We start from the raw sequence: 27,414 nt of genomic DNA on the forward strand, positions 1-27,414 counted from the left end.
TAAATTCCTTAAAAGGCTTTCTTCTCTTTTCACATCACGTTCGCATGAATACATTTTGATCATGTCATCAGGACAGAATAGGATTCGAGCAGTAATTAGATCATGAAATGTCTGTTGATCAACAGACATTTCATGATTTAATTACTCCAGTTCTCCATCTGTCTGGTAGCTGCCACATCCCCCCTGTCTGTGTGGCCAGTTCTGCTGTTCGGAAACCATTTAATATAATTGGAATGTTCTAACATAAACAAGATAGCTACAACGGTAGCGTGTACTCGACAAACTGAAAAGTTGCCACAAGCTACACTAACACAGCAACAAGCTTTCGCCTTTGCTCAGTTTGGGTTCGTCAGAGCCACTCAGCCCCTCATATCATTACAGCTTTGGTCCAAAGATGGACAAAAAAGCTGAACTTTGGACAAAAGCAAGAAAGCGGTGCGCAGGGGCCTTCTTGGAGGTGAGTAGTGAATTTAAAAGCACTTACCTTTACAGGAGCAGCCCTTTGGATTTCGGCGGCAGCGGTGCGCAGGGGCCTTCTTGGAGGTGAGTAGTGAATTTAAAAGCACTTACCTTTACAGGAGCAGCCCTTTGGATTTCGGCGGCAGCGGTGCGCAGGGGCCTTCTTGGAGGTGAGTAGTGAATTTAAAAGCACTTACCTTTACAGGAGCAGCCCTTTGGATTTCGGCGGCAGCGGTGCGCAGGGGCCTTCTGGGAGGTGAGTAGTTAGTTTAAAAGCACTTACCTTTACAGGAGCAGCCCTTTGGATTTCGGCGGCAGCGGTGCGCAGGGGCCTTCTTGGAGGTGAGTAGTGAATTTAAAAGCACTTACCTTTACAGGAGCAGCCCTTTGGATTTCGGCGGCAGCGGTGCGCAGGGGCCTTCTGGGAGGTGAGTAGTTAGTTTAAAAGCACTTACCTTTACAGGAGCAGCCCTTTGGATTTCGGCGGCAGCGGTGCGCAGGGGCCTTCTTGGAGGTGAGTAGTGAATTTAAAAGCACTTACCTTTACAGGAGCAGCCCTTTGGATTTCGGCGGCAGCGGTGCGCAGGGGCCTTCTGGGAGGTGAGTAGTTAGTTTAAAAGCACTTACCTTTACAGGAGCAGCCCTTTGGATTTCGGCGGCAGCGGTGCGCAGGGGCCTTCTTGGAGGTGAGTAGTGAATTTAAAAGCACTTACCTTTACAGGAGCAGCCCTTTGGATTTCGGCGGCAGCGGTGCGCAGGGGCCTTCTGGGAGGTGAGTAGTTAGTTTAAAAGCACTTACCTTTACAGGAGCAGCCCTTTGGATTTCGGCGGCAGCGGTGCGCAGGGGCCTTCTTGGAGGTGAGTAGTGAATTTAAAAGCACTTACCTTTACAGGAACAGCCCTTTGGATTTCGGCGGCAGCGGTGCGCAGGGGCCTTCTTGGAGGTGAGTAGTGAATTTAAAAGCACTTACCTTTACAGGAGCAGCCCTTTGGATTTCGGCGGCAGCGGTGCGCAGGGGCCTTCTTGGAGGTGAGTAGTGAATTTAAAAGCACTTACCTTTACAGGAGCAGCCCTTTGGATTTCGGCGGCAGCGGTGCGCAGGGGCCTTCTGGGAGGTGAGTAGTTAGTTTAAAAGCACTTACCTTTACAGGAGCAGCCCTTTGGATTTCGGCGGCAGCGGTGCGCAGGGGCCTTCTTGGAGGTGAGTAGTGAATTTAAAAGCACTTACCTTTACAGGAGCAGCCCTTTGGATTTCGGCGGCAGCGGTGCGCAGGGGCCTTCTGGGAGGTGAGTAGTTAGTTTAAAAGCACTTACCTTTACAGGAGCAGCCCTTTGGATTTCGGCGGCAGCGGTGCGCAGGGGCCTTCTTGGAGGTGAGTAGTGAATTTAAAAGCACTTACCTTTACAGGAGCAGCCCTTTGGATTTCGGCGGCAGCGGTGCGCAGGGGCCTTCTGGGAGGTGAGTAGTTAGTTTAAAAGCACTTACCTTTACAGGAGCAGCCCTTTGGATTTCGGCGGCAGCGGTGCGCAGGGGCCTTCTTGGAGGTGAGTAGTGAATTTAAAAGCACTTACCTTTACAGGAGCAGCCCTTTGGATTTCGGCGGCAGCGGTGCGCAGGGGCCTTCTGGGAGGTGAGTAGTTAGTTTAAAAGCACTTACCTTTACAGGGGCAGCCCTTTGGATTTCGGCGGCAGCGGTGCGCAGGGGCCTTCTTGGAGGTGAGTAGTGAATTTAAAAGCACTTACCTTTACAGGAGCAGCCCTTTGGATTTCGGCGGCAGCGGTGCGCAGGGGCCTTCTGGGAGGTGAGTAGTTAGTTTAAAAGCACTTACCTTTACAGGAGCAGCCCTTTGGATTTCGGCGGCAGCGGTGCGCAGGGGCCTTCTTGGAGGTGAGTAGTGAATTTAAAAGCACTTACCTTTACAGGAGCAGCCCTTTGGATTTCGGCGGCAGCGGTGCGCAGGGGCCTTCTGGGAGGTGAGTAGTTAGTTTAAAAGCACTTACCTTTACAGGGGCAGCCCTTTGGATTTCGGCGGCAGCGGTGCGCAGGGGCCTTCTTGGAGGTGAGTAGTGAATTTAAAAGCACTTACCTTTACAGGAGCAGCCCTTTGGATTTCGGCGGCAGCGGTGCGCAGGGGCCTTCTGGGAGGTGAGTAGTTAGTTTAAAAGCACTTACCTTTACAGGAGCAGCCCTTTGGATTTCGGCGGCAGCGGTGCGCAGGGGCCTTCTTGGAGGTGAGTAGTGAATTTAAAAGCACTTACCTTTACAGGAGCAGCCCTTTGGATTTCGGCGGCAGCGGTGCGCAGGGGCCTTCTGGGAGGTGAGTAGTTAGTTTAAAAGCACTTACCTTTACAGGAGCAGCCCTTTGGATTTCGGCGGCAGCGGTGCGCAGGGGCCTTCTTGGAGGTGAGTAGTGAATTTAAAAGCACTTACCTTTACAGGAGCAGCCCTTTGGATTTCGGCGGCAGCGGTGCGCAGGGGCCTTCTGGGAGGTGAGTAGTTAGTTTAAAAGCACTTACCTTTACAGGAGCAGCCCTTTGGATTTCGGCGGCAGCGGTGCGCAGGGGCCTTCTTGGAGGTGAGTAGTGAATTTAAAAGCACTTACCTTTACAGGAGCAGCCCTTTGGATTTCGGCGGCAGCGGTGCGCAGGGGCCTTCTGGGAGGTGAGTAGTTAGTTTAAAAGCACTTACCTTTACAGGGGCAGCCCTTTGGATTTCGGCGGGAACCGGAAGTTCGACCTCTGGCAAGTCCCCCCCCCCCCCCAACCAATAAATTCTGGTGGAGAGGAAACCCGAGACACTACACGTGTAGTGTCTCCCACCCGCCCTCCTCCTCTAACCTAATAATAAGACCCATTGGTGTAAGGTAAGTGCCATATTATATTATTATATTATTAGCATTGTGCAGGTCAAGGATTGGAGGTGGAGGAGCAGTCTCTGTCAGCGAGAGAACCTGAGAACATCTCAGAAGGTAAGCAAGTGATTTTTACTTTTATACCTGTTTTTCAAATTGTGTGTGTCGGGGGGAAACTGAAGTGACATCACAGAAAAGCTGTGACCTGAGTGGCTGGTTGGGATTCTAACCTAAATTTTTTTTTGAGTATTTGGGAACTAATTAAACATAATAACTTAATTATAATTTAGAGGATATCTAAGCCAGAGATCGGAGAATATTATAGTTAGCTATCGCATTTCTATTAGAAATCTAGTGGTAGGAAACAGATAGTTGACAGTAACTTTGAAATTTAAAAAAAGTATTTATAAAAAAAAAAGACAAATTTTAATTTTAATTAATTGACGCAATGTCAGTTAGAGGGGTGCTGTGCTCTGACTGTGAGATGTGGCAGGTCCGGGAGGCTTCCAGCGTCCCGGATGGCTTCATCTGCAGAAAGTGCACCCAACTGCAGCTCCTCACAGACCGCATGGTTCGGTTGGAGCAGCAATTGGATGCACTTAGGAGCATGCAGGTGGCGGAAAGCGTCATAGATCGCAGTTATGTAAGTGTGGTCACACCCAAGGTGCAGGCAGAGAAATGGGTGACCACCAGAAAGGGCAGGCAGTCAGTGCAGGAATCCCCTGTGGTTGTCCCCCTCTCGAACAGATATACCCCTTTGGATACTGTCGGGGGGGATAGCCTATCAGGGGAAAACAGCAGCAGCCAGAGCAGTGGCACCACGGCTGGCTCTGATGTTCAGAAGGGAGGGTCAAAGCGCAGAAGAGTAATAGTTATAGGGGACTCTATAGTCAGGGGCACAGATAGGCGCTTCTGTGGACGTGAAAGAGACTCCAGGATGGTATGTTGCCTCCCTGGTGCCAGGGTCCAGGATGTCTCCGAACGGGTAGAGGGAATCCTGAAGGGGGAGGGCAAACAGGCAGAGGTCGTTGTACATATTGGTACTAACGACATAGGCAGGAAGGGGCATGAGGTCCTGCAGCAGGAGTTCAGGGAGCTAGGCAGAAAGTTAAAAGACAGGACCTCGAGGGTTGTAATCTCGGGATTACTCCCTGTGCCACGTGCCAGTGAGGCTAGAAATAGGAAGATAGAGCAGACAAACACGTGGCTAAACAGCTGGTGTAGGAGGGAGGGTTTCTGTTATCTGGACCACTGGGAGCTCTTCCGGGGCAGGTGTGACCTGTATAAGATGGACGGGTTGCATCTAAACCGGAGAGGCATAAATATCCTGGCCGCGAGGTTTGCTAGTGTCACACGGGAGGGTTTAAACTAGTATGGCAGGGGGGTGGGCACGGGAGCAATAGGTCAGAAGGTGAGAGCATTGAGGGAGAACTAGGGAATAGGGACAGTGTGGCTCTGAGGCAGCGCAGACGGGGAGAAGTTGCTGAACACAGCGGGTCTGGTGGCCTGAAGTGCATATGTTTTAATGCAAGGAGCATTACGGGTAAGGCAGATGAACTTAGAGCTTGGATTACTACTTGGAACTATGATGTTGTTGCCATTACAGAGACCTGGTTGAGGGAAGGGCAGGATTGGCAGCTAAACGTTCCAGGATTTAGATGTTTCAGGCGGGATAGAGGGGGATGTAAAAGGGGAGGCGGAGTTGCGCTACTTGTTCAGGAGAGTATCACAGCTATACAGCGAGAGGACACCTCAGAGGGCAGTGAGGCTATATGGGTAGAGATCAGGAATAAGAAGGGTGCAGTCACAATGTTGGGGGTATACTACAGGCCTCCCAACAGCCAGCGGGAGATAGAGGAGCAGATAGGTAGACAGATTTTGGAAAAGAGTAAAAACAACAGGGTTGTGGTGATGGGAGACTTCAACTTCCCCAATATTGACTGGGACTCACTTAGTGCCAGGGGCTTAGACGGGGCAGAGTTTGTAAGGAGCATCCAGGAGGGCTTCTTAAAACAATATGTAAACAGTCCAACTAGGGAAGGGGCGGTACTGGACCTGGTATTGGGGAATGAGCCCGGCCAGGTGGTAGATGTTTCAGTAGGGGAGCATTTCGGTAACAGTGACCACAATTCAGTAAGTTTTAAAGTACTGGTGGACAAGGATAAGAGTGGCCCGAGGATGAATGTGCTAAATTGGGGGAAGGCTAATTATAACAATATTAGGCGGGAACTGAAGAACATAGATTGGGGGCGGATGTTTGAGGGCAAATCAACATCTGACATGTGGGAGGCTTTCAAGTGTCAGTTGAAAGGAATACAGGACAGGCATGTTCCTGTGAGGAAGAAAGATAAATACGGCAATTTTCGGGAACCTTGGATGACGAGTGATATTGTAGGCCTCGTCAAAAAGAAAAAGGAGGCATTTGTCAGGGCTAAAAGGCTGGGAACAGACGAAGCCTGTGTGGCATATAAGGAAAGTAGGAAGGAACTTAAGCAAGGAGTCAGGAGGGCTAGAAGGGGTCATGAAAAGGCATTGGCAAATAGGGTTAAGGAAAATCCCAAGGCTTTTTACACTTACATAAAAAGCAAGAGGGTAGCCAGGGAAAGGGTTGGCCCACTGAAGGATAGGCAAGGGAATCTATGTGTGGAGCCAGAGGAAATGGGCGAGGTACTAAATGAATACTTTGCATCAGTATTCACCAAAGAGAAGGAATTGGTAGATGTTGAGTCTGGAGAAGGGGGTGTAGATAGCCTGGGTCACATTGTGATCCAAAAAGACGAGGTGTTGGGTGTCTTAAAAAATATTAAGGTAGATAAGTCCCCAGGGCCGGATGGGATCTACCCCAGAATACTGAAGGAGGCTGGAGAGGAAATTGCTGAGGCCTTGACAGAAATCTTTGGATCCTCGCTGTCTTCAGGGGATGTCCCGGAGGACTGGAGAATAGCCAATGTTGTTCCTCTGTTTAAGAAGGGTGGCAGGGATAATCCCGGGAACTACAGGCCGGTGAGCCTTACTTCAGTGGTAGGGAAATTACTGGAGAGAATTCTTCGAGACAGGATCTACTCCCATTTGGAAGCAAATGGACGTATTAGTGAGAGGCAGCACGGTTTTGTGAAGGGGAGGTCGTGTCTCACTAACTTGATAGAGTTTTTCGAGGAGGTCACTAAGATGATTGATGCAGGTAGGGCAGTAGATGTTGTCTATATGGACTTCAGTAAGGCCTTTGACAAGGTCCCTCATGGTAGACTAGTACAAAAGGTGAAGTCACACGGGATCAGGGGTGAACTGGCAAGGTGGATACAGAACTGGCTAGGCCATAGAAGGCAGAGGGTAGCAATGGAGGGATGCTTTTCTAATTGGAGGGCTGTGACCAGTGGTGTTCCACAGGGATCAGTGCTGGGACCTTTGCTCTTTGTAGTATATATAAATGATTTGGAGGAAAATGTAACTGGTCTGATTAGTAAGTTTGCAGACGACACAAAGGTTGGTGGAATTGCGGATAGCGATGAGGACTGTCTGAGGATACAGCAGGATTTAGATTGTCTGGAGACTTGGGCGGAGAGATGGCAGATGGAGTTTAACCTGGACAAATGTGAGGTAATGCATTTTGGAAGGGCTAATGCAGGTAGGGAATATACAGTGAATGGTAGAACCCTCAAGAGTATTGAAAGTCAAAGAGATCTAGGAGTACAGGTCCACCGATCACTGAAAGGGGCTACACAGGTGGAGAAGGTAGTCAAGAAGGCATACGGCATGCTTGCCTTCATTGGCCGGGGCATTGAGTATAAGAATTGGCAAGTCATGTTGCAGCTGTATAGAACCTTAGTTAGGCCACACTTGGAGTATAGTGTTCAATTCTGGTCGCCACACTACCAGAAGGATGTGGAGGCTTTAGAGAGGGTGCAGAAGAGATTTACCAGAATGTTGCCTGGTATGGAGGGCATAAGCTATGAGGAGCGATTGAATAAACTCGGTTTGTTCTCACTGGAACGAAGGAGGTTGAGGGGCGACCTGATAGAGGTATACAAAATTATGAGGGGCATAGACAGAGTGGATAGTCAGAGGCTTTTCCCCAGGGTAGAGGGGTCAATTACTAGGGGGCATAGGTTTAAGGTGAGAGGGGCAAAGTTTAGAGTAGATGTACGAGGCAAGTTTTTTACGCAGAGGGTAGTGGGTGCCTGGAACTCGCTACCGGAGGAGGTAGTGGAGGCAGGGACGATAGGGACATTTAAGGGGCATCTTGACAAATATATGAATAGGATGGGAATAGAAGGATACGGACCCAGGAAGTGTAGAAGATTGTAGTTTAGTCGGGCAGTATGGTCGGCACGGGCTTGGAGGGCCGAAGGGCCTGTTCCTGTGCTGTACATTTCTTTGTTCTTTGTTCTTTGTTCAAGTGGTGAGGTGAGACTGACTGCTCTTGACATCAGGGCAGCATTTGACTGACTGTGGAATTAAGAAGTCCTAGAAAAACTGGATTCAATGGGAATCAGGAGGAAAGCTCCCCACTGGCTGGAATCAATGCAAAGGGAGGTGGTTGTGGTTGTTGGAAGTCAATCAGCTCAATCCCAGGACATCACTGCAGGAGTTCCTCAGGGTAGTTTCCCAGGCCCAACCATCTGCAACTACTTAAAAACGATCTTCTCTTCAGCATAAGATCAGAGGATATTCGCTGATGATTGTGCAATACCCAGTACCATTCGCGATTTCTCAGATACTGAAGCAGTTCCCATGTCCATATGCAAAAAGACCTGAACAACATTCAGGCTTGGGGTGGTAAGTGGAAAGTAACATTCACACCACACAAGAACCGGACAATGGGAATCTGACCATAAACCCTTGATATTCAAAGACATTACTGCTGAATTCCCCACAATCAACATCCTGGGGGGGGGGGGGGGGGGTGGTGTTATCATTGACCAGAAACATAACTGAACCAGCCATAAAAATAGTGTGGCGACAAAAGAAGGGCAGAGGCTACAGCAAGACAGGAGTGTGATGGAATACTCTCCACTTGACAGAATGCAACCTCTAACTATGCATCAAACTGTCATATCATCTTATTCCATTCTCATTAGCCATGTCACTAGTAATAATCCAGACTGTGTGCTATCTAGTAACTCACTGCAGAAATTACTAAATTCACCTGATAGTGTGCAGCAGATTGCCTCCAAATTAAAGTAACAGGGTACCTCATGATTGACGCAACAGACAGAGTTGATTGCCAGTAAGGGATAGAGCATTGAGTGTAATTGTTTGAGGTGCAAATTGGTCCCCACAATTGGGCCCAATATGAGAAGTGTTTCTTTTTCTTGATTTTTCACACAAATTTATTTGCACATAACTGATTCTGAAATCTATGATGAACAACCAACACAAACAGGCAGCTTGATAACTTGAACAAAATGCTTTTAGAAATGTGCCTTAAGAGTGGTAACTTAGTGCAGATTTCTCAATACAGCTGAGAATGGGTTTAGCAAAACGAATAAGCATTTTTAATGACAGTGGCAATCCATTTCCTGTGCGATGTTAAATGGCTGCAAATTAATTCTTCATGTTGCACAGAACCATTTGCTGGTTATATTAAGGTACAGTTGTCAGTTTCTTAGTAAATTTTAAATAATTACATCAAAAGATTTGAAAATCTGTCTATCGGTTTCCTTGCACCCAAAAGAACCACTTTATTTTATGACCCTCCTTGAAGGTCCCCAAACAGACACAAATAGCAGAAACTTCTCATTGTAATTCATTCATCCTGGGAGGTTGACCACTTTTGCAAAATGGGAGTTTCAAATGTAAAATTTTCTAATGTAGCATCAAAAGTTGGCAGAAATTTGATTTGGGGTGGCTGGAGTCAAGGTAGAAGACCTGGAGAACAGGTCGCGAAGCCATAACCTGAGGATCAAGGGTGTGTCTGAAAGGGTGGAGGGCCAGAGGCCTACAGAATACTTTGCTGATATGCTTGTGAAGTTGATGGGAGAGCGGGGAGGATCCCTCCCAATGTGAATTGGACAGGGCCCACCGATTGTTCTGGCCGAAACCGAGGACAAATGAACCACCGAGGATGGTGATCGTCAGTTTCCACAATTTCCAGGTGAAGGAGAAAGTGCTGAGGTGGGCGAAGCAGAATGCGAGGTGGAGTCGGACGGCAAGGGTATACGTATATACCAGGACCTGACGACGAAGCTGCCAAGGAGGTGGGTGGCCTTCGGCCAAGCAAAGGCGGCATTGTACAAGCGCAACATGCGGTTTGGTGTGATTTACCCAGCGAAGCTGCGGTCACGCACAATGTCAGAGGCTACTATTTCGACACAGCGGTGGAGGTGGAGGTGGATGCATTTGTGAAGGCAGAAGATCTAAGGTTCTTGTGCCTTGTAGATGGTGAACAGGCTTTGGGGGTGCTCAGGATTCCAAGCCTTTGACCTGCTCTTGTAGCCACAGTATATATATTGCTAATCCAGTTCAGTTTTTGGTCAATGGTAACCCCCAGGAAATTGATACTAGGGGATTCAGCAATGGTAATGTCATTGAATGTCAAGAGGCGATGGTTAGATCCTCTCTTGTTGGAGATATTCAATGCCTAGCACTCGTGTGACGTGAATGTCACTTGCCACTTGTTAGTCCAAGCCTGGATATTGTACACTTCGACAAGGACACCTATGTAAGACTACTGTTCATTCTTCTATAGCTTCCCATTCAACACCATTATCCCGACAAGACTAATAACCAAACTCTGCAATCTTGGACTTGACCGCTCCCTGTGCAGCTGGATCCTTGGCTTCCTCACCAACAGACCGCAATCTGTCAGGATAGGCAACAGCGCCTCCTCCACATTAGTTCTAAACACCGGGGCCCCGCAAGGATATGTGCTCAGTCCTCTACTGTATTCCCTATACACACACGTCTGTGTGGCAAGATTTAACTCCAACTCAACCTATACGTTTGCGGATGATACGACTGTGGTGGGTCATATCTCAAACAACGACGAATCAGACTACAGGAGGGAGATAAATCACTTGGTTACATGGTGTACCGAAAACAACCTCTCTCTAAATGTCGGAAAGACCAAGGAACTGATCATCAACTTCAGGAAGCGTAGCACGACACACACTCCCGTCTGCATCAATGCATCCGAAGTGGAGATGGTCGATAGCTTTAAGTTCCTGGGGGTCACCATCACCAACAGTCTGTCCTGGTCCACTCACGTTGATGCAACAGTCAAGAAAGCCCAACAATGTTTCTACTTCCTACGGAAGCTAAAGAAATTCGGCATGTCTGCATCGACTCTCACAAACGTCTACAGATGTGCGGTAGAGAGCATCCTATCCGACTGCATCAGAGCTTGGTATGGCAACTGCTCGGTCCAAGATCGCAAGAAACTGCAGACTGTGGTGAACTCAGCTCAATGCATCACACAAACTTGCCATCCTCACATTGATTCTGTCTACACCTCCCGCTGCCTCAGGAAGGCAGACAGCAATATCAGAGACCCCTCCCACCCAGACTTTGCCTTCTTCCAGACCCTTCCATCAGGCAGAAAGTACAGCAGTCTGAAGACCGACACATCCAGACATAGGAACAGCTTCTTCCCTACAGCTGCAAGACTCCTCAACGACTCTCCCTCGGACTGATCTGTTCCCTGTAAGAACACTATTCATGATGCCCTATGCTGCTCTTGCTCATGTATTTGCTTTGCTTGGCCCCTTGTTCTGCACTGTAACCAATCACTTTGTCGATGTGCCATTTGTCAATATTCTCTGTTGATTATTCTTTTTGTCTCCTATGTACATATTGTGTGCGTTCCCTCGGCCGCAGAAAAATACTTTTCACTGTATTTCGGTACGTGTGACAATAAATCAAATCAAATCAAATCGAAATCAAATCTCAACCATCTACCTTTGTGTCAGGTATAACTCCAACCAGCAGAGGGGTTTCTCCCTGATTTCCATTGACTCCAATTGTGCTAGGGCTCCTTGATGCTCGGTCAAATACTGCCTTGATGTCAAGGGACAGTCACTCTCATCTAACCTCTAGAGTTCCGTATCCAACAGTGAGGGTATGAAGGTTACAATAATAGATGGTAACATAAAAAGATTTACCTCTGTGTAAAATCTGTGCCAAACCTGTTTTATGTCCTTTCTGGCTTAATGAATAGATTTAAATTACATCATTATACGGAAAAAAAAATTCTATCATAACTAGTAATTGGTATAATTTTGTTAAAATAACATACAGTGCACTGCTTATCTTGCCGCAGTAATGGAGGGATTCCTGCGTAAAAAATATTACTGCAATGTATTTGAGCAAAGGTAGCATTATCGCAATTCTTTGGAATGCTAAATCTGATGTTAATTAGCTTTCTTTTCCTTTGGAGCATTCCGGGAACTTGCTGGTTAGCAGTCAGAAACCAGGCATAGCCTGGCTAAATTTATAGAGCTAGCTTATGCAAATGCAGGAAACCTTTTAACATGTTTAACAGGTGATCGCTGTTTAGTTTTCAAGGTCACTGTTTAAAATACACACGCTTACTGTTACAACCAAGTGAAATGAAATGAAAATGAAATGAAAATGAAAATTGCTTATTGTCACAAGTAGGCTTCAAATGAAGTTACTGTGAAAAGCCCATAGTCGCCACATTCCGGCGCCTGTTCTGGGAGGCTGGTACGGGAAGTGGCGTGCTATTCCTTATCAATTTTGCTCAAATGTGAAGTTGCCACTTTGGCCTTTGATTGTTCCCTTTATCCACTTGAGGTAATCATTTGTTAGACGTGTATAAATGCCAGGTTTCTTCATTACTTCACAACCCCGTTCATAAACAGCAATGCCTGTTAACTGCTTTTTCATGCATATCAATGGTCCACCTGCATCTCCCTGTGAAAAAATAGATAAAAATATTATCTATATATAATAGAAAACTATATAATGATATGATATAAACAAGGTTGTTGCAGAATGCAGCTTTATTATGATGCCTCAATGCAGCCACCTTTTTTCCAGCTTGTGCTCAGCTTACTCAAACCATGGGGACGGTGAGGTGCTGTTTACAGTTCTGGCCATTGAAGAACTGTGGGGATATCCTGATAATCAATAGGATACTTCAAACTGACAAATGTAGAATATTATTGAGTTGCTACTGCAAATATCTGCAGGGGCGGCACGATGGCACAGTGGGTTAGCACTGCTGCCTCACAGCGCCAGGGACTGGGGTTCAATTCCAGCCTTTGCACATTTTCTTTGTGTCTGCGTGGGTTTCCTCCAGGTGCTCCGGTTTCCTCCCACAGATGTGCAGGTTAGGTGGATTGGCTGTGATAAATTGCCCCTTAGTGTTAAAAGATGTGCAAGTTAGGTTAAGGGGTTATTGAGATAGGGTATGGGAGTGGGTTTGGGAGGAGTGCTCTTTCAGAGGGGCGTGCAGATTAGATGGGCTGAATGGCCTCCTTCTGCACTGTTGAGATTCTATGATTCTATGATTTCATGCAACTTTCATTCCCTAACCATGGATGATTAATATACATAAAGAACAATTCTCTACTGTCCCGAGCTTACAGCCAAAAGTTGTTGATGGTGAGCCTATTGTTGCAGCCCACCATTATGGTTGTTGTTCTTTACTATTAGTATTACCATCATATTAGAGCACTGACAATAATTACTTCATAAATTTCCCTACAAAATAATTGAAAATCCAAACCAAATCCAAATCAATGGTTTCAAATTAGAGTTGTATTGCACTGCACATATCACATCAACTCAAACTGCAGAGAGGTTTAGAAAAAGTCAAAGTGAGCTGAGATTATAAATCAGACCATGTGTATAGAGTTAGAGGACACAAGCATAACTGAGTTAAATCTGAAAAATAGGAGGTAGCTGAGACACTTGATTGGTTAAAAATTTGATAAAGAGGAGTTATTAGAGGAGGCCATAACTTTTAGATACTTCTTAGATACAGCTATCAATGCCAGAGGATGGGAGAATTTTGAATGTTACACTCGCGTTCAAAAAGGGTGCAAGGATAAATGAAACAAATACAAGCCAAACAGTTTCATCCTGGTGATGGGAAAATTCCCAGAAATGATAATCTGGTACTAAATTAACAATCATTAGATTATTTAAGGAAAGTTAGCACAGATCTAGCAAAGTCAAATTGTTAAGTAACTTGATTGAGAATAGAGAGGTTTGATGGGGCAATGCAGTTAATGTGGTGTACATGGACTTCCAAAAGGTATTTAATGAAGTGGCACATGATAGGCTCGTCAACAAAGTTGAAGCCCATGCAATTAAAGTGAAAATGGATACGAAAACAAAGAGTAGTGATGAATTGTTGTTTCTCAGACTGGAGGATACATGGTGGGGTTCCCCAGGGTTGGTATGAGGACCACTGCTTTTCTTGATATATATTAATGACCTAAACTTGAGCGTATAAAAACCCACGAATTTGTGGGAGGGAGGTAACTAGTATATATGTCAAAGAGGTCACTGGTATATCTGGTGCAAGCACAGATCCCTGTGGGAGTCCATGTTTGATTATATGTGGAACCTGATTTGATCTCCAAGGTGGAAATGAAGTTGATTAGTTGTTGGGTTTTCACACAGCAGGCTATTTTGGAGAGTCTCGACAGCATGCCTGTGCATTACAGTAGGATAAATCAAACAAGGTGATTCCTGTCTTCTGCAAACCATTCTCAAATTGTGTGGTATTGCGGCCTGTGCAAAGACCTGCCTGTTGGGGAGGTGGGGAGGGGGGGGGGAGGTACCCATTGCAGCTTCCAGAGTGGGACTCAGTCTGTTTAAAAGGAGGCATTCCAGGACCTTGTTACTGAGAAATGGACAATGGGTACTAGCTGCATGAGTTGTCCAGTGGCTCCCTGGCTTGACAATGGCCACTATCTTGGATTGACACCAGACATTTGGAATGGTGCCTGTGCTGTGGATGTTGGTAAACAGTTTTTCTAACCACTTCCTTCCCTGTGATCTGATGTTTGTCGGGGATTCTGGCTAAATCTCATTGACTCCTGCTGCTTTGCCGCCAGGGCTGTGTCCACTTCCTCCTGTGTGAATGGACAATTCACTATTTTACTCATACCAACTATGCACATGACATATACTTAATACAAACATATTAATGGAGTTAGTAACATTACTTCTAACTTACCCTGCATGTTTTAGCTCGACCCTCTTTATCGCCAGCACATATCATATCATCAGTTATGACTGGATTATGGTTATAAAATCTTTTACTGTTGCAGGTTTCTTGCTTTATGACAGTTAGACTTATTTCTTGCAAAATGTCAGATGGATCATTATCATAAATCGTTGTTTGTCCCCATCCGAGAGTTTTGCATTTTGTTCCATATTTGATGGTTTTTGTTGATTTTGGCAATTTGAAGACGTTTACATATTTGTTCTGTTTTGCAGTTTTGTTCAACTAAAGCACAAAGAAGGAAGGTCAGTACGAAGCGACAGATTTTTGCGACCTGAAATGATATAAAATGAATGGTTGCTGATAAAATCACCAAGGGTTGAAGCTCTGCATGCATATTTTCCACATTGATATGCATGTGGTGCAATTCGCCCACGATCCTGCTGGCAGGCCCAATGGTAGGTGGTTGCGGGTGGCGTTTGTTGGGGGAGGTGGGGGGCAAGAATTCAGCAGGAGGCCCAGAAATTGGTTGTATGCCGGCATGAATTTTCCAGGAATCTTCCACTGGTGCCTGCCATGGTGGATCAGGAAACCCTCTGGAGACCGGCATGAAACTGATTTCCATTCTGTTAATGGCGGCCGAACGTGCCACCCCCGATTCTCTGCGAAATCAGGAGAAAAGCACGCCAGTGCGAAACATGTGTGGAACAACGTAGCGTGCAGGTATCGGGACTCCCCTGAACAAGGGGCTGTTTAGCACAGGGCTAAATCGCTGGCTTTGAAAGCAGACCAAGGAAGGCCAGCAGCACGTTTCAATTCCTGTAACAGCCTCCCCGAACAGGCGCCGGAATGTGGCGACTAGGGGCTTTTCACAGTAACTTTATTTGAAGCCTACTTGTGACAATAAGCGTTTCATTTAATTTTGTTTCATTTAATTTCAATGTGTGGGGCTGCCTCCGGAGTTCAGGATGGTGGCCAATGGCAACCCAGGATTCCGGAAGACCACACCAGTGGGTGGGGTAAGCATCTACAGGAGGATGCTCCAGGTTCAGTGTCATCGTGAGGAGGTCCATCTTCCAGCCTCAGAGTGTCCCTGCATATCAATCTGACTTCTCAGGAGGTCTATCTTTATTATCAGGAGGTCCATCTGCTTTCTTCAATAATGGGTCAGTGCTGTTAGATACATCTTCAATATAATAATGGACTATGCATCAACAGGCCTGTGCCACCACCGAATAGGTCAAAGCCCCCCAGTTGCATAACAATGAGATCGGGGTGAGAGGATATGGTGTGTTTTCCTGTCAGCCTCCACAGTGGAAAACACTCCAGGTTTCCGCCCCCGCTATGGGACTCAGTCCCCAGATGGAGAATTCTGCCCTACTTTTTCAAATATATCCATTACCTTGTGTTACAGAAAGGTTGTAATAACAGAGAAAATTGAGGGTCTATATACACCTTTGAAAGTGACAAGACTAGATGACAAACCCATTGTCATTACTTGAGGAAGGTTGTAAATGGGCTGGAAGCTGTCCAGGGAAGGTTTACTGGACTAATATCTGAAATTGATGGGTTGTTTTATGATGGAAGGTTGGAGAGCTTGTGCTTGCTGTGGTACTATCACAATTATCAGCATTACAAGGGTTATTGCAGTACCATGAATAGTCCCTAGAGCTATATAGATACTACTATATAAAGCAATGATGCTAGACCTTGGGGAGGAGTGTAAGCAAGAGACAGCTAGTGAAGGTCATAAGAGCAGTTAGTGTGAGAAGGTTAGATTATAGTTTATACCAGTGAGTGAGATTAGCAGTAGGTGAGTGCAGTTAGATGTTATTGATCAATTCTGTATTGAATTGAAACCCAGTTTGGTAGTGTAAATAAAATCATAGCTTTGTTTAAGTAAAAGCTATACTGTGGTCTTTGTGGAGCACTACACAATCCATCCTGAATAAGCAACGCAATGAACACCACACTCGTATCCACTGGCGTTTAGAAGAGTAAGAGGCGACTTGATTGAAACATGTAAGATCCTGAGGGGTCTTGACAGAGTGGATGTGACAGAATCTAGAACTAGGGATTCAAGTTTAAAATAAGAGGTGGTCCATTTAAGAAGGGAGTGGAGGCAGAGGGTGGAATTTTCCCATAATTTGTCAGCGTGTCAGACGCTGACTGAAAGCTGACATGTATCTCCCCAGGTGCACAGCCGAACTTCCCGACCAGATTTTCAGCCACTCTGACAAAAGAAATCTAGGGGCATGGTTTACTCCATCAATCTGGCAGATTGATAGAGATCAGAGTAATAGCACTCAAGTTGAACACAACCTCCCCCAAAGACTTTGAGGAACCCCCTGACCACCACCACAAAGGTATCAGGGTCTCTCCCTTACTGGCCCCAACCACACAAGGTAGCGGGGGCTGGCCATCAACTGCCCCCACCCCTTCACCTTCTTCACTGGGAAATTCCTTCTTCAAGGGAATCGATCAGCCCTTTTCCCTCGGCCGCCATCACATATAATGGGGCTCCCCAGGGGGCCTACCCTGTCCCTGTCCTTGGAACAGGTTGGCACTGCCAGGTTGGGGTGGCAAAAATAGGGAAATAAGCTCACACCAGCAAGAATCTACTTTCCTGGCTCATGAGATTTTGCGCCCATGTCGCTGTTTGCGTTTGCAGCAGAAAGGAATGCAAAATCACCCCCATTGTCTTTGAATATCTTTAAGGCAGAGCTAGATAGATTCTTCATAAGCAAGGGGTAAAAGGTTATCTGGGGTAGGTAGGCAGACATGTGGGGTTGAGGTTAAAATCAGATCAGCCATGATCTTATTGAACGGGTGAGCAGGCTCGAAGGGCTGATTGGCCTACTCCTGCTTCTTATTCATATATGTTCATAGAGCAGGCGGTGGTGTAGTGGCATCGTCACTAGACTAGTAAATCAGAGGCCCAGAGTAATGCTCTGGAAACCCAGGTTCAAATCCCGCCACTGCAGATGATGAAACTTAAATTCAATAAAAATCTGGAAATAAAGTCTAATGCAGACCATGAAACCATTGTCAATTGTCGTAAAAAAAAAACATCTGGTTCACTAATGTCCTTTAGGGAAGGAAATCTGCCGTCCTTACCTGGTCTGGCTTACAGGTGACTCCAGACGCACAGCAATGTGGTTGACTCTTAAATGCCGTTGAAAATGGCCTAGCAAGCCACTCAGATGCATTCAACCATTACAAAAGCACAAAAAAGGAATGAAACCGGATGGACGCCCCCGTCATCGAACATGAGACTTCATGGGGTCCAGAGTTGATATTGAGGACTCATAGAACATAGAACATAGAACAATACAGCGCAGTACAGGCCCTTCGGCCCACGATGTTGCACCGAAACAAAAGCCATCTAACCTACACTATGCCATTATCATCCATATGTTTATCCAATAAACTTTTAAATGCCCTCAATGTTGGCGAGTTCACTATTGTAGCAGGTAGGGCATTCCACGGCCTCACTACTCTTTGCGTAAAGAACCTACCTCTGACCTCTGTCCTATATCTATTACCCCTCAGTTTAAAGTTATGTCCCCTCGTGCCAGCCATATCCATCCGCGGGAGAAGGCTCTCACTGTCCACCCTATCCAACCCCCTGATCATTTTGTATGCCTCTATTAAGTCTCCTCTTAACCTTCTTCTCTCCAACGAAAACAACCTCAAGTCCGTCAGCCTTTCCTCATAAGATTTTCCCTCCATACCAGGCAACATCCTGGTAAATCTCCTCTGCACCCGCTCCAAAGCCTCCACGTCCTTCCTATAATGCGGTGACCAGAACTGTACGCAATACTCCAAATGCGGCCGGACCAGAGTTCTGTACAGCAATGCGGCCGGACCAGAGTTCTGTACAGCAGAACTCCCAAGGCAATTCCCTCCCAAGTGTATACCACCATGCCGTATCCTCCGTATGTCCTGTTTATGAGACAGGACATACCCAGGAATGGTGATAGTGGCGTCTGGGAGATTGTCTGTCAGGTATGGGGTGAAAATCGGCGCGATGTCCGCCGACCAGCGCCAAAAACAGCGCAAATCAGTCCGGCATCGCGCCGCTCCAAAGTCGCGGAATCCTCCGCATCTTGACCGGCTGAGCCCTCACCTTGAGGGGCTAGGCCCATGCCGAACTGATTTCCGCCAAGCCAGCTGGCGGGAAAGGCATTTGGTGCCCCGCCAGCTGGTGCGGAAATGACATTGCCGGGCGGCGCATGCGCAGGAGCGTCAGCGGCCTCACACGGCATCCCCGCGCATGCGCAGTGGAGGGAGTCTCTTCCGCCTCCGCCATGGTGGAGACTGTGGCGAAGGCAGAAGGAAAAGAGTGCCCCCACGGCACAGGCCCGCCCGCGGATCGGTGGGCCCCGATCGTGGGCCAGGCCACCGTGGGGGCACCCCCCGGGGCCAGATCGCCCCGCGCCCCCCCAGGACCCCGGAGCCTGCCCGTGCCGCCTTGTCCCGCCGGTAAGAGAGGTGGTTTAATCCACGCCGGCGGGACAGGCATTCTAGCAGCGGGACTTCGGCCCATCCGGGCCGGAGAATCGCCGGGGGGGGGGGGGGGGGGTCCTCCCCGATGCACTTCACTCCATCCGATCATTACTGTGCACTACTACCAACGAAACACCTCATGAACGTCTACTTGCCTTCCCGAGGAAGTCCTCCTCGCGGACCTTGCTCCCAACATGGCTGGCAGCCCCCGGAGCCGTCCTACTCCGCAAACACGTACGGGCCCACAAGCCGGACCCACTGGTCGAGAGGGTACATCTCCTTCATGCTAACTCCCAGTACGCCTATGTGGCGCACCCCGACGGCCAACAAGACACGCTCTCCCTCCGGGATCCCCACCCTCACCCCCCCCCACCAACCCCAACCATTTTTTCACCGACGCACACCACTGCAGCCGCTTTCTCAGGAAGATTGGTCCTCCCACTGGCCCCATCCGGATGCGATGAAGCTGAAGGTGACACGCTCCCAGAGCCACAGATGCCCTAGCCGACGCCAGCATCACCGCTGAGACTGTGACGATCGCAGAGGACGACCAGGGCCCCCGACCGGCTGATAGTTTCATTGTAAAATGAACTTGTAAATAATTGTCTGTAAATATGTGTATTGCATGTAAAGGCACGGAAGGGTACCGCTAAACCTCTACCACTGTAAAAGCAAGTCCACCAACCCGGCCGGACTACTTGTACACAGGGCATCAGGAGGCTCGTTGAGCTTCCCGGGACGATACAAGATCTCGTAATTATAGGTGGAGAGCTCGATCCTCCACCGTAAGATCTTATCATTCTTAATTTTGCCCCGCTGTGCATTGTCTAACATGAAGGCTACTGACCGTTGGTCAGTGAGGAGAGTGAATCTCCCGCCGGCCAGGTAATGCCTCCAATGCCGCACAGCTTCGACGATGGCTTGGGTCTCCTTCTCGATGGAGGAATGGCGGCTTTCTGAGGCGTGGAGGGTGCGTGAGAAGAAGGCCACGGGTCTGCCCGCCTGTTTGAGGGTGGCAGCCAGAGTTACATCTGATGCGTCGCTCTCGACCTGGAAGGGGAGGGACTCATCGATTGCATGCATCGCCGCCCTGCGATGTCTGCTTTGATGCGACTGAGAGCTTGGCGGTCCTCTGCCGAGAGGGGAAAAACCGTGGACTGGATTAGTGGGCGGGCCTTGTCCGCATAATTGGGGACCCACTGGGCGTACTAAGAAAAGAAGCCCAGGCAACGTTTCAGGGCCTTGGGGCAGTGGGGGAGGGGAAACTCCATGAGGGGGCGCATGCGTTCGGGATCTGGGCCTATGACTCCATCATGCACTACGTAGCCGAGGATGGCTGGGCGATCGGTGCTAAATGCGCATTTGTCCTTGTTATAGGTTAAGTTAAGGATTTTTGCGGTATGGAGGAATTTGAGGAGGTTGGTGTCGTGGTCCTGCTGGTCATGGCCGCAGGTGGTGACATTGTCGAGGTACGGGGACGTGGCCCGCAGACCATACCGGTCAACCATTCGGTCCATCACCCGTTGGAAGACCAAGACCACATTTGTGACACCAAAGGGAACCCTTAGAAAGTGGTAGAGCCGCCCATCTGCTTTGAATGCAGTGTACTTGTGGTCGTCCAGGCGAATGGGAGCTGGTGGTAGGCTGATTTAAGGTCTACTGTGGAGAAAACCTTGTATTGCGCTATCTGGTTGACCATTTCAGATATGCGGGGGAGAGGATACATTTCGAGCTGCGTATACCTGTTGATGGTCTGACTGTAGGCTATGACCATCCTATGTTTCTCCCCGGTCTTTACAACCACCACTTGAGCTCTCCAGGGGCTGTTGCTGGCCTCGATAATGCCTTCCTTTACTAACCGTTGGACTTCCGACCTAATGAAGGTCCGGTCCTGGGCAAACTGTACCGTCTTCTCCTGGTGGCGACGGGTTTGCAATCGGGGGTAAGGTTTGCAAACAGGGAAGGTGGGTCGACCTTGAGGGTCGCGAGGCCGCAGACAGTGAGGGGAGGTATGGGGCCGCCGAATTTGAACGTTAAACTTTGCAGGTTACACTCGAAGTCCAGTCCCAGGAGTGTGGCAGCGCAGAGGTGGGGGAGGACGTAGAGTTGGAAGTTATTGAACTCCACGCCCTGGACCACGGGATTGGCTATGCAGTACCCCCGGATCTCCACAGAGTGGGACCCAGAGGCCAGGGAGATCTTTTATTTAATCGGGTGTACAGCGAGGGAGCAGTGTCTTACCGTATTGGGATGGGTGAAGCTCTCCATGCTCCCAGAGTCGACCAAGCAGCATGTCTTATGCCCGTTGATGAGTACCAACGTCGTAGCGGTTGAAAGCGTTCGGGGCCGAGACTGGTCCAGTGTCACTGAGGCAAGTTGTGGCAGAAGCTGAGAGATCTCATCGGGCAATAGACGGCCACCCGAGTCGGGGTCCTGAGACGCCATCCATGGTGGCTGCCCCCATGAATCGCACATGGCCGGCTGGGAGATCTCATCAAGCAATACGTGGCCAGCCGAGTCGGGGTCCTGAGACGTCATCCAAGATGGCTGCCCCCATGAATCGCACAAGGCCTGTGAGGAGAGGAATGGCAGCCGGCCCGGTTCGCCTGTGGAGACAGCAGCGGCCGACCGGGCCTGGCATACTGCCACGAGGTGCCCCTTCTTCCCGCAGCCCTTGCAAATTGCGGATCGGGCCGGGCAGCATTGCCGGGGGTGTTTGTTTTGCCCGCAAAAATAGTATCGCCCCCCCCCCCCGGGTTTTCCTGGCCGCCGCACTGCACAAGCTTGTGGGGAATTTAGGGGTGCTTTGGAATCGGCCGTGGGTGGGGTCCACTCTGTCCATGCGGGTACCGCGCGGTCGGGAACGTAGGCCTGGGCATTGCGGGAGGCTACATCTAATGAGTGCACTAGTTTCCGTGCCTCTTTAAGCCCTAGCATGTCATTTTCGAGCAGTCGCTGGCAGATTTTAGAGGACAGCATGCCCGCAACAAAAGCATCCCATATTAAGAGTTCGGTGTGGTCATTGGCTGAGACTTGTGGACAGTTACAGTTTCTACCTAACACTAACAATGCATGGTAAAACCGTCCAGTGATTCCCCTGGGATCTGCCGTCTGGTAGCTAAAAGATGCCGAGCATATACCTGATTCACAGTGCGGACGTGGTGCTCTTTTAACAAAGTCATTGTGTCCTCGAAACCGTCTGCATCTTCGATAAGCGTGTAGATTTCTGGGCTCACCCTTGAGTGGAGGACTTGCATTTTCTGTTCCTCCGTGGGGGTAGTCGGTGCTGTCCTGGTGTACCCGTTGAAACATGCCAGCCAATGTTTAAAAGTTGCTGCTGCATTAGCCGCGTGGGGGTTGATTTGTAGACACTCTGGCTTGATGCGGAGAGCAGCCATTCTTCAATTTTTGTTCATTAAATTGATGCACGATCAATCACTACTGAAGTGAGATTGTAGTCCAATTGAAGGCTTTAATGAACAAGTAGTTATCCCAGCAGCTCCGGTACAGAATGACTGCTGTGGGTGAAACACAGACTCTTATGCTCCGACTGCTGGGCGGAACCAGCAGGCAGGTTCTAGCACTCATACTACAGTATAAGGTACACCCACCTTGGTTTCACGATACCCCTAATACAGCCTACAACAAGGATGTGCACATTGCTGGCAAGGCCAGCGTTCATTGTCCATCCACAATTGCCCTCTTGAGTGACAGCTAAGAATGAACCACATTTTTGTATGTCTAGTGTAGCATGTAGGCCAAGCCACGTAAGGATAGTAAATTTATTTCCCTGAAGAACATAAGTGAGCCAAATGGACTTTGACAACAATCTGGTGGTTTATGGTCTTTGTTAATCAGACAAGCACTTTATCCCAGGCACATTAGTTCACTGAATTCAAATTCTACCAGATATCATGGTGGGATTTGAGCTCATGTTTCCAGAGCATTAAGCTGCACTCTGGATTACGAATCCAGCAACATTATCACTTTGCCACCCCCAAACTGTGATTGTGCTCTTTACAACAGAGAAGATTTGTCAGAAGTGTTCAAAATCAGGAATGGCTTTGATAGAGTAAAGGAAGAGAAAAGTTTCCAGTAGTTGAAGGTTAGGTAACCAGAGAACACCGATTCATGATGATTGGCAGCTGTTTGGCAGGATGGTGGTCGCAGGTTTAATAGTAACATGTAAAAGAGATTTAGACAAATTCTTGAAAAGAAGAAAGATTGTAGGGATTTGGGAAAGAAAAGCGGGGGAGTTGATTAACAGGGTGTTTTTAACAGGGATAATGGGCTAGGTGGCCTGTTGCAATGTATAATTCTTTGACCTACAACAAACATCAATAATTATCCTATGATCAGCAACAGTTTCACCTCAAGTGTTTGTACTAAACAAAATTGGACAATTTTGGTCCATTCATTCTATTTAATTTTAGTGATTAATCTGTGGGCTGAGATTTACTTCTCCTGTTTGTGGCAAATGTGTTTGGTGGTGCGACATGAAGTATTGCAAAAAGGATCTAGACATGTTCCCCAGCAGTGTAAATTCCATGGCGGCATGCTTACAGAGTGGGACAATTCATAGGTGCCATTGTAAGGCGTACAGCTGGCTGCCTGTACATCGAGGGGAACCCAGAGGTGAGTTCACGGAACTTAGTGCAGCAACTCGTGAGGATCCCAATGCAAGGAAGTGGATCTGTGGATTTATGCTGGTGGAGGAGCTCAGAGGTATGTCTCCACAGCAGCTTTTTCGTGGCTGGCTTGGGGCAGGGGCAGCAGAGCGGAGACACGGACGGGCACATTGGGCCATGCAGTTGACAAAGCGTTTCACGATTGAGCATTCCTCTGCAGCTGAGACAGTTCAATATCAGCTGCATTGCCACGTTTGGAGTTTGGCTTCAAAGCAGTTATGCCCACTCAAGCAACACTAATTCCTGGGAGTGTCAATGATTGTTCCTGCTGCGTTAACCCTTTGTATGCAGACTCCAAAATCAACCCAGTGTTATGGGCAACTGGACAAGTTGGAGGATCCTCTGGCGACAAGTGGGAATGGATCACTCAATAAGGATGATGCTTTGAACACCCAGCATTACAGTGGAGGGACCTGACATTGGCGTCAATGGCTCCAGTGACACTTTCCCTGCCCAATATCCGACATTGCTGATTCCTGCAATGATTCCGCCCATAGACATTTACCTAACACATACAATGCTACACGTAAACATATTTGCACATTTAGCACTTATTACCTTGAGTAATGCCAAGTTGTTCCGTTCTGTCTTATTGTTATATTGACGATGTACTTTTACCACCTTCACTCCAAATATTTGTTCTCCTCTATTGTTCTTCAAGGAATGCGCCCCAAGGACAACTCTGGAGTTTTTCACATGCAAAACAGAACTTTATAACCGGTTAAATTAGCTTAATTAAATTTTGGGATTAAAAACATCCTTATTATAAATGTATTATTAATTTCTAACCCTAACTTTGCTAATAACGTTAAAACATTTACAGATCTAGATTTGATTTCAAGAAATCATTGGAAAAATATCTGGAGAATATGTATTTCCTAGGATTGCTTCTACTCATCTTGACCAACAAAGTACTCAACCCGAGAGTGGAGAAAAAATTAGCCACTTCTGTCAAATTCGTATTTTCAAAAAGAAGAAAAATATGGAAACCATAGAATCATAAAGACAGTCTGATGCAGGAGAAGGCCATTCAGCTCATTGAGCCCAGGTAGGCTCTCCATAGAGCAATGCAGTCATTCACATTCAGCCACCCTGTCCGTGCAGCCCTGCATGGTTATTTCCCTCAATTGTCCATCCAATTTTCTTTTGAAATTCTGAGTTCTGGATCATTACCTCTTACTGCATAAAAAATGTTATTCCTCACATCTCCCCTGCATCGCTCACCCAAAACCTTAAATCTGTGTCCCCTGGTTGTTGTGCAAGCTACAAACGGAAACTTTCCCTTGTCTAACTTACCTAAACCTGTCACAAACTTGCACCCCCTTGTCTTTGGAGGCCTCATGACTCCGTATGATGTGTCCCTGCCATTTAGCCAGCAGGTTTGGTTCAAATCCCATGTCAGGGCTTAGCTATGAAACATATGTTTATAGATCATAGATCATATGATGCAGTTCAGCAAGCTGATATTCTATACGATTCCCTGAAGGTGAAAAAGTAATGTCAGAAAGTACAAAACAAACACCTCGGGCGGGATTCTCCCCTACCTGACGGGGCGGCGGTCCTGGCGCCGAGGAGTGCCGTGAACCACTCCAGCGTCGGGCCGCCTGGAAGGTGCAGAATCCTCCGCACCTTCAGGGACTAGGCCGAAGGACCTCCGCCATCCGGCGCGAGTTGGAGCATGCGCGGGAGCACCAGAATGTGTCCCAGCGCATGCGCAGGGGGGTTCGTCTCAGCACCGGCCATGTCGAAGGTCCACAGCAGCTGGTGCAGGGGGAAAGAGTGCCCCCACGGCACAGGTCCGTCTGCGGATTGGTGGGCCCTGATCGCGGGCCAGGCATCCGTGGGGGCACCCCCTGGGGCCAGATCACCCCCCCCCCCCGAGGACCCCGGAGGCCGCCCGCAGAGCTAGGTCCTGCCAGTAAGTACCAGGTCTAATTTACACCGGCGGATCGTCATAAAACGGGCAGCCGCCCAGCCCATCGCGGGCTGGAGAATTGCCGGGGGGGCCACTGTTAGCGGCCGCTGACTGGCACGGCGTGATTCCCGCCCCCACCAAAACCCTGGCGCCGGAGAATTCAGCATTCAGAATTCTCTGGCCCGGCGGGGGGGGTCGGAGAATCCTGCCCCACTTAAATAGACCTTAAACTGCTCGGAATATATAGCAGTTTTCATATATATATATATTATGCCTTTATAAATGGTGATGGCTCTGTGTATATTTTAAGAGCATGGATCATTTTACGCTGTCTTGGACTGATCCTGCCTCCTAAAAATACTCTTCTATCCTCCATATAGAATTTACAGTGCAGAAGGAGGCCATTCGGCCCATCGAGTCTGCACCAGCTCTTGGAAAGAGCACCCTACCCAAGGTCAACACCTCCACCCTATCCCCATAACCCAGTAACCCCACCCAACACTAAGGGCAATTTATCATGGCCAATCCACCTAACCTGCACATCTTTGGGCTGTGGGAGGAAACCGGAGCACCCGGAGGAAACCCACGCACACACGGGGAGGATGTGCAGACTCCGCACAGACAGTGACCCAAGCCGGAATCGAACATGGGACCCTGGCGCTGTGAAGCAATTGTGCTATCCACAATGCTACCGTGCTGCCCCATATCAGTCATCTTTATGATTTTGTTTCCCGGTAATAATTTACCTTCCTGTTATCAGCTTGCAGTTGGGTAAAAGATGCTCAAATTATATGTGGTATAAGTCCAAAGAGTTATTTCACACAGATTTAAAGCTATCAGTCTGCACCGTATCCAAAAGCAGATCCAAAAGGTGTAAAGAATTTTTCAAGAATAATTCTGCAAACTCTCCAGAAAAAGAAATTCTAAATTAACAGCAAATAATTTACAGCTTTTGATTTTCTATAATTTAACATGAAAAATAAATCATTTTGTAAAATGACTTATAAAAGGGTACAAATAAATGGCATAGAACGGGGTTATGGACATAGGAACATCAGAGCAGGAGCAGGCCATTCAGCCCATCGAGCCTGCTCATCCGTTCCATATGATCGTGGTTGACCATCTATTCCATTGCCTTTCTCCACACTTTCCCATATGCCTTTACTTCATTCGCATTTAGAAATGGTTAGACAGGATTGTTCACACAAAGGGCAAGTATAGGTGAAGGGAGTGTCAAACTGCCACTTTCTGCACTGTGATTTCTGAATCTAGGGTTTCAGAAGAAGTACACTAAATAAACACCAAATATTTCAATACTCACTTTGCACAGTTTGCTGAGGTCAGAACCCATTGGCCAGAGATCAAAGTTCCTCCACACAGGTGCTCATTTCCTACTTGGATGGATGCCATGTAAAGCCCAGAGCTACGTTTAGCAATTTGACCCCCAATGATTTCCACGCCATAAGCTATGATAAAAACATACCATTATTATTACATATGTCTGTGAAGTTAGAGCCAAGTTGTTTATACTCGAATAATGAAGAGCCTAACGCCAGTTATACTTACAGCCTTGACCTGCTAAGGCATTGATTATTGAAACAATAAAGGCCACTTGAAGCATTTTGCTCATCATATCCAACTGTGTGAAAGCAGCTTTATTTTATAGTAGTTCAGGGAGGATGTGGTATTAACAAGTTACAGACTGAAGCATAACAAATATGCTCTTAGTTTGATAACGCCTAATTTTTTAACAGCTTTGTCACAATTCATTGCTCCAAAACCACAAAAGTTCAAAATGATACTCATACTATGCGGAGAACCTAACTATTTGTCCAAAAATATGTGCTTTCCG

At 47.7% G+C, this 27,414-nt stretch overlaps 1 protein-coding gene across 1 annotated transcript; it reads right to left on the bottom strand.

Moving 5' to 3' along the window:
- Positions 1 to 8,213: 8,213 nt before the first annotated feature.
- LOC140409016 (granzyme K-like) lies at positions 8,214 to 27,192 on the bottom strand. The gene is made up of 5 exons (XM_072497044.1): positions 27,129 to 27,192; positions 26,884 to 27,028; positions 24,206 to 24,356; positions 14,463 to 14,735; positions 8,214 to 12,184 (listed from the first exon to the last, which is right to left on the bottom strand). The coding sequence occupies exons 1-5, from the start codon at positions 27,190 to 27,192 to the stop codon at positions 12,002 to 12,004; spliced, it is 816 nt and encodes a 271-aa protein (XP_072353145.1). The 3' UTR covers positions 8,214 to 12,001.
- Between the last annotated feature and the right edge of the window lie 222 nt (positions 27,193 to 27,414).

The sequence above is a fragment of the Scyliorhinus torazame genome, chromosome 3 (assembly GCF_047496885.1).
Source record: "Scyliorhinus torazame isolate Kashiwa2021f chromosome 3, sScyTor2.1, whole genome shotgun sequence".
NCBI classification, from domain to species: domain Eukaryota; kingdom Metazoa; phylum Chordata; class Chondrichthyes; order Carcharhiniformes; family Scyliorhinidae; genus Scyliorhinus; species Scyliorhinus torazame.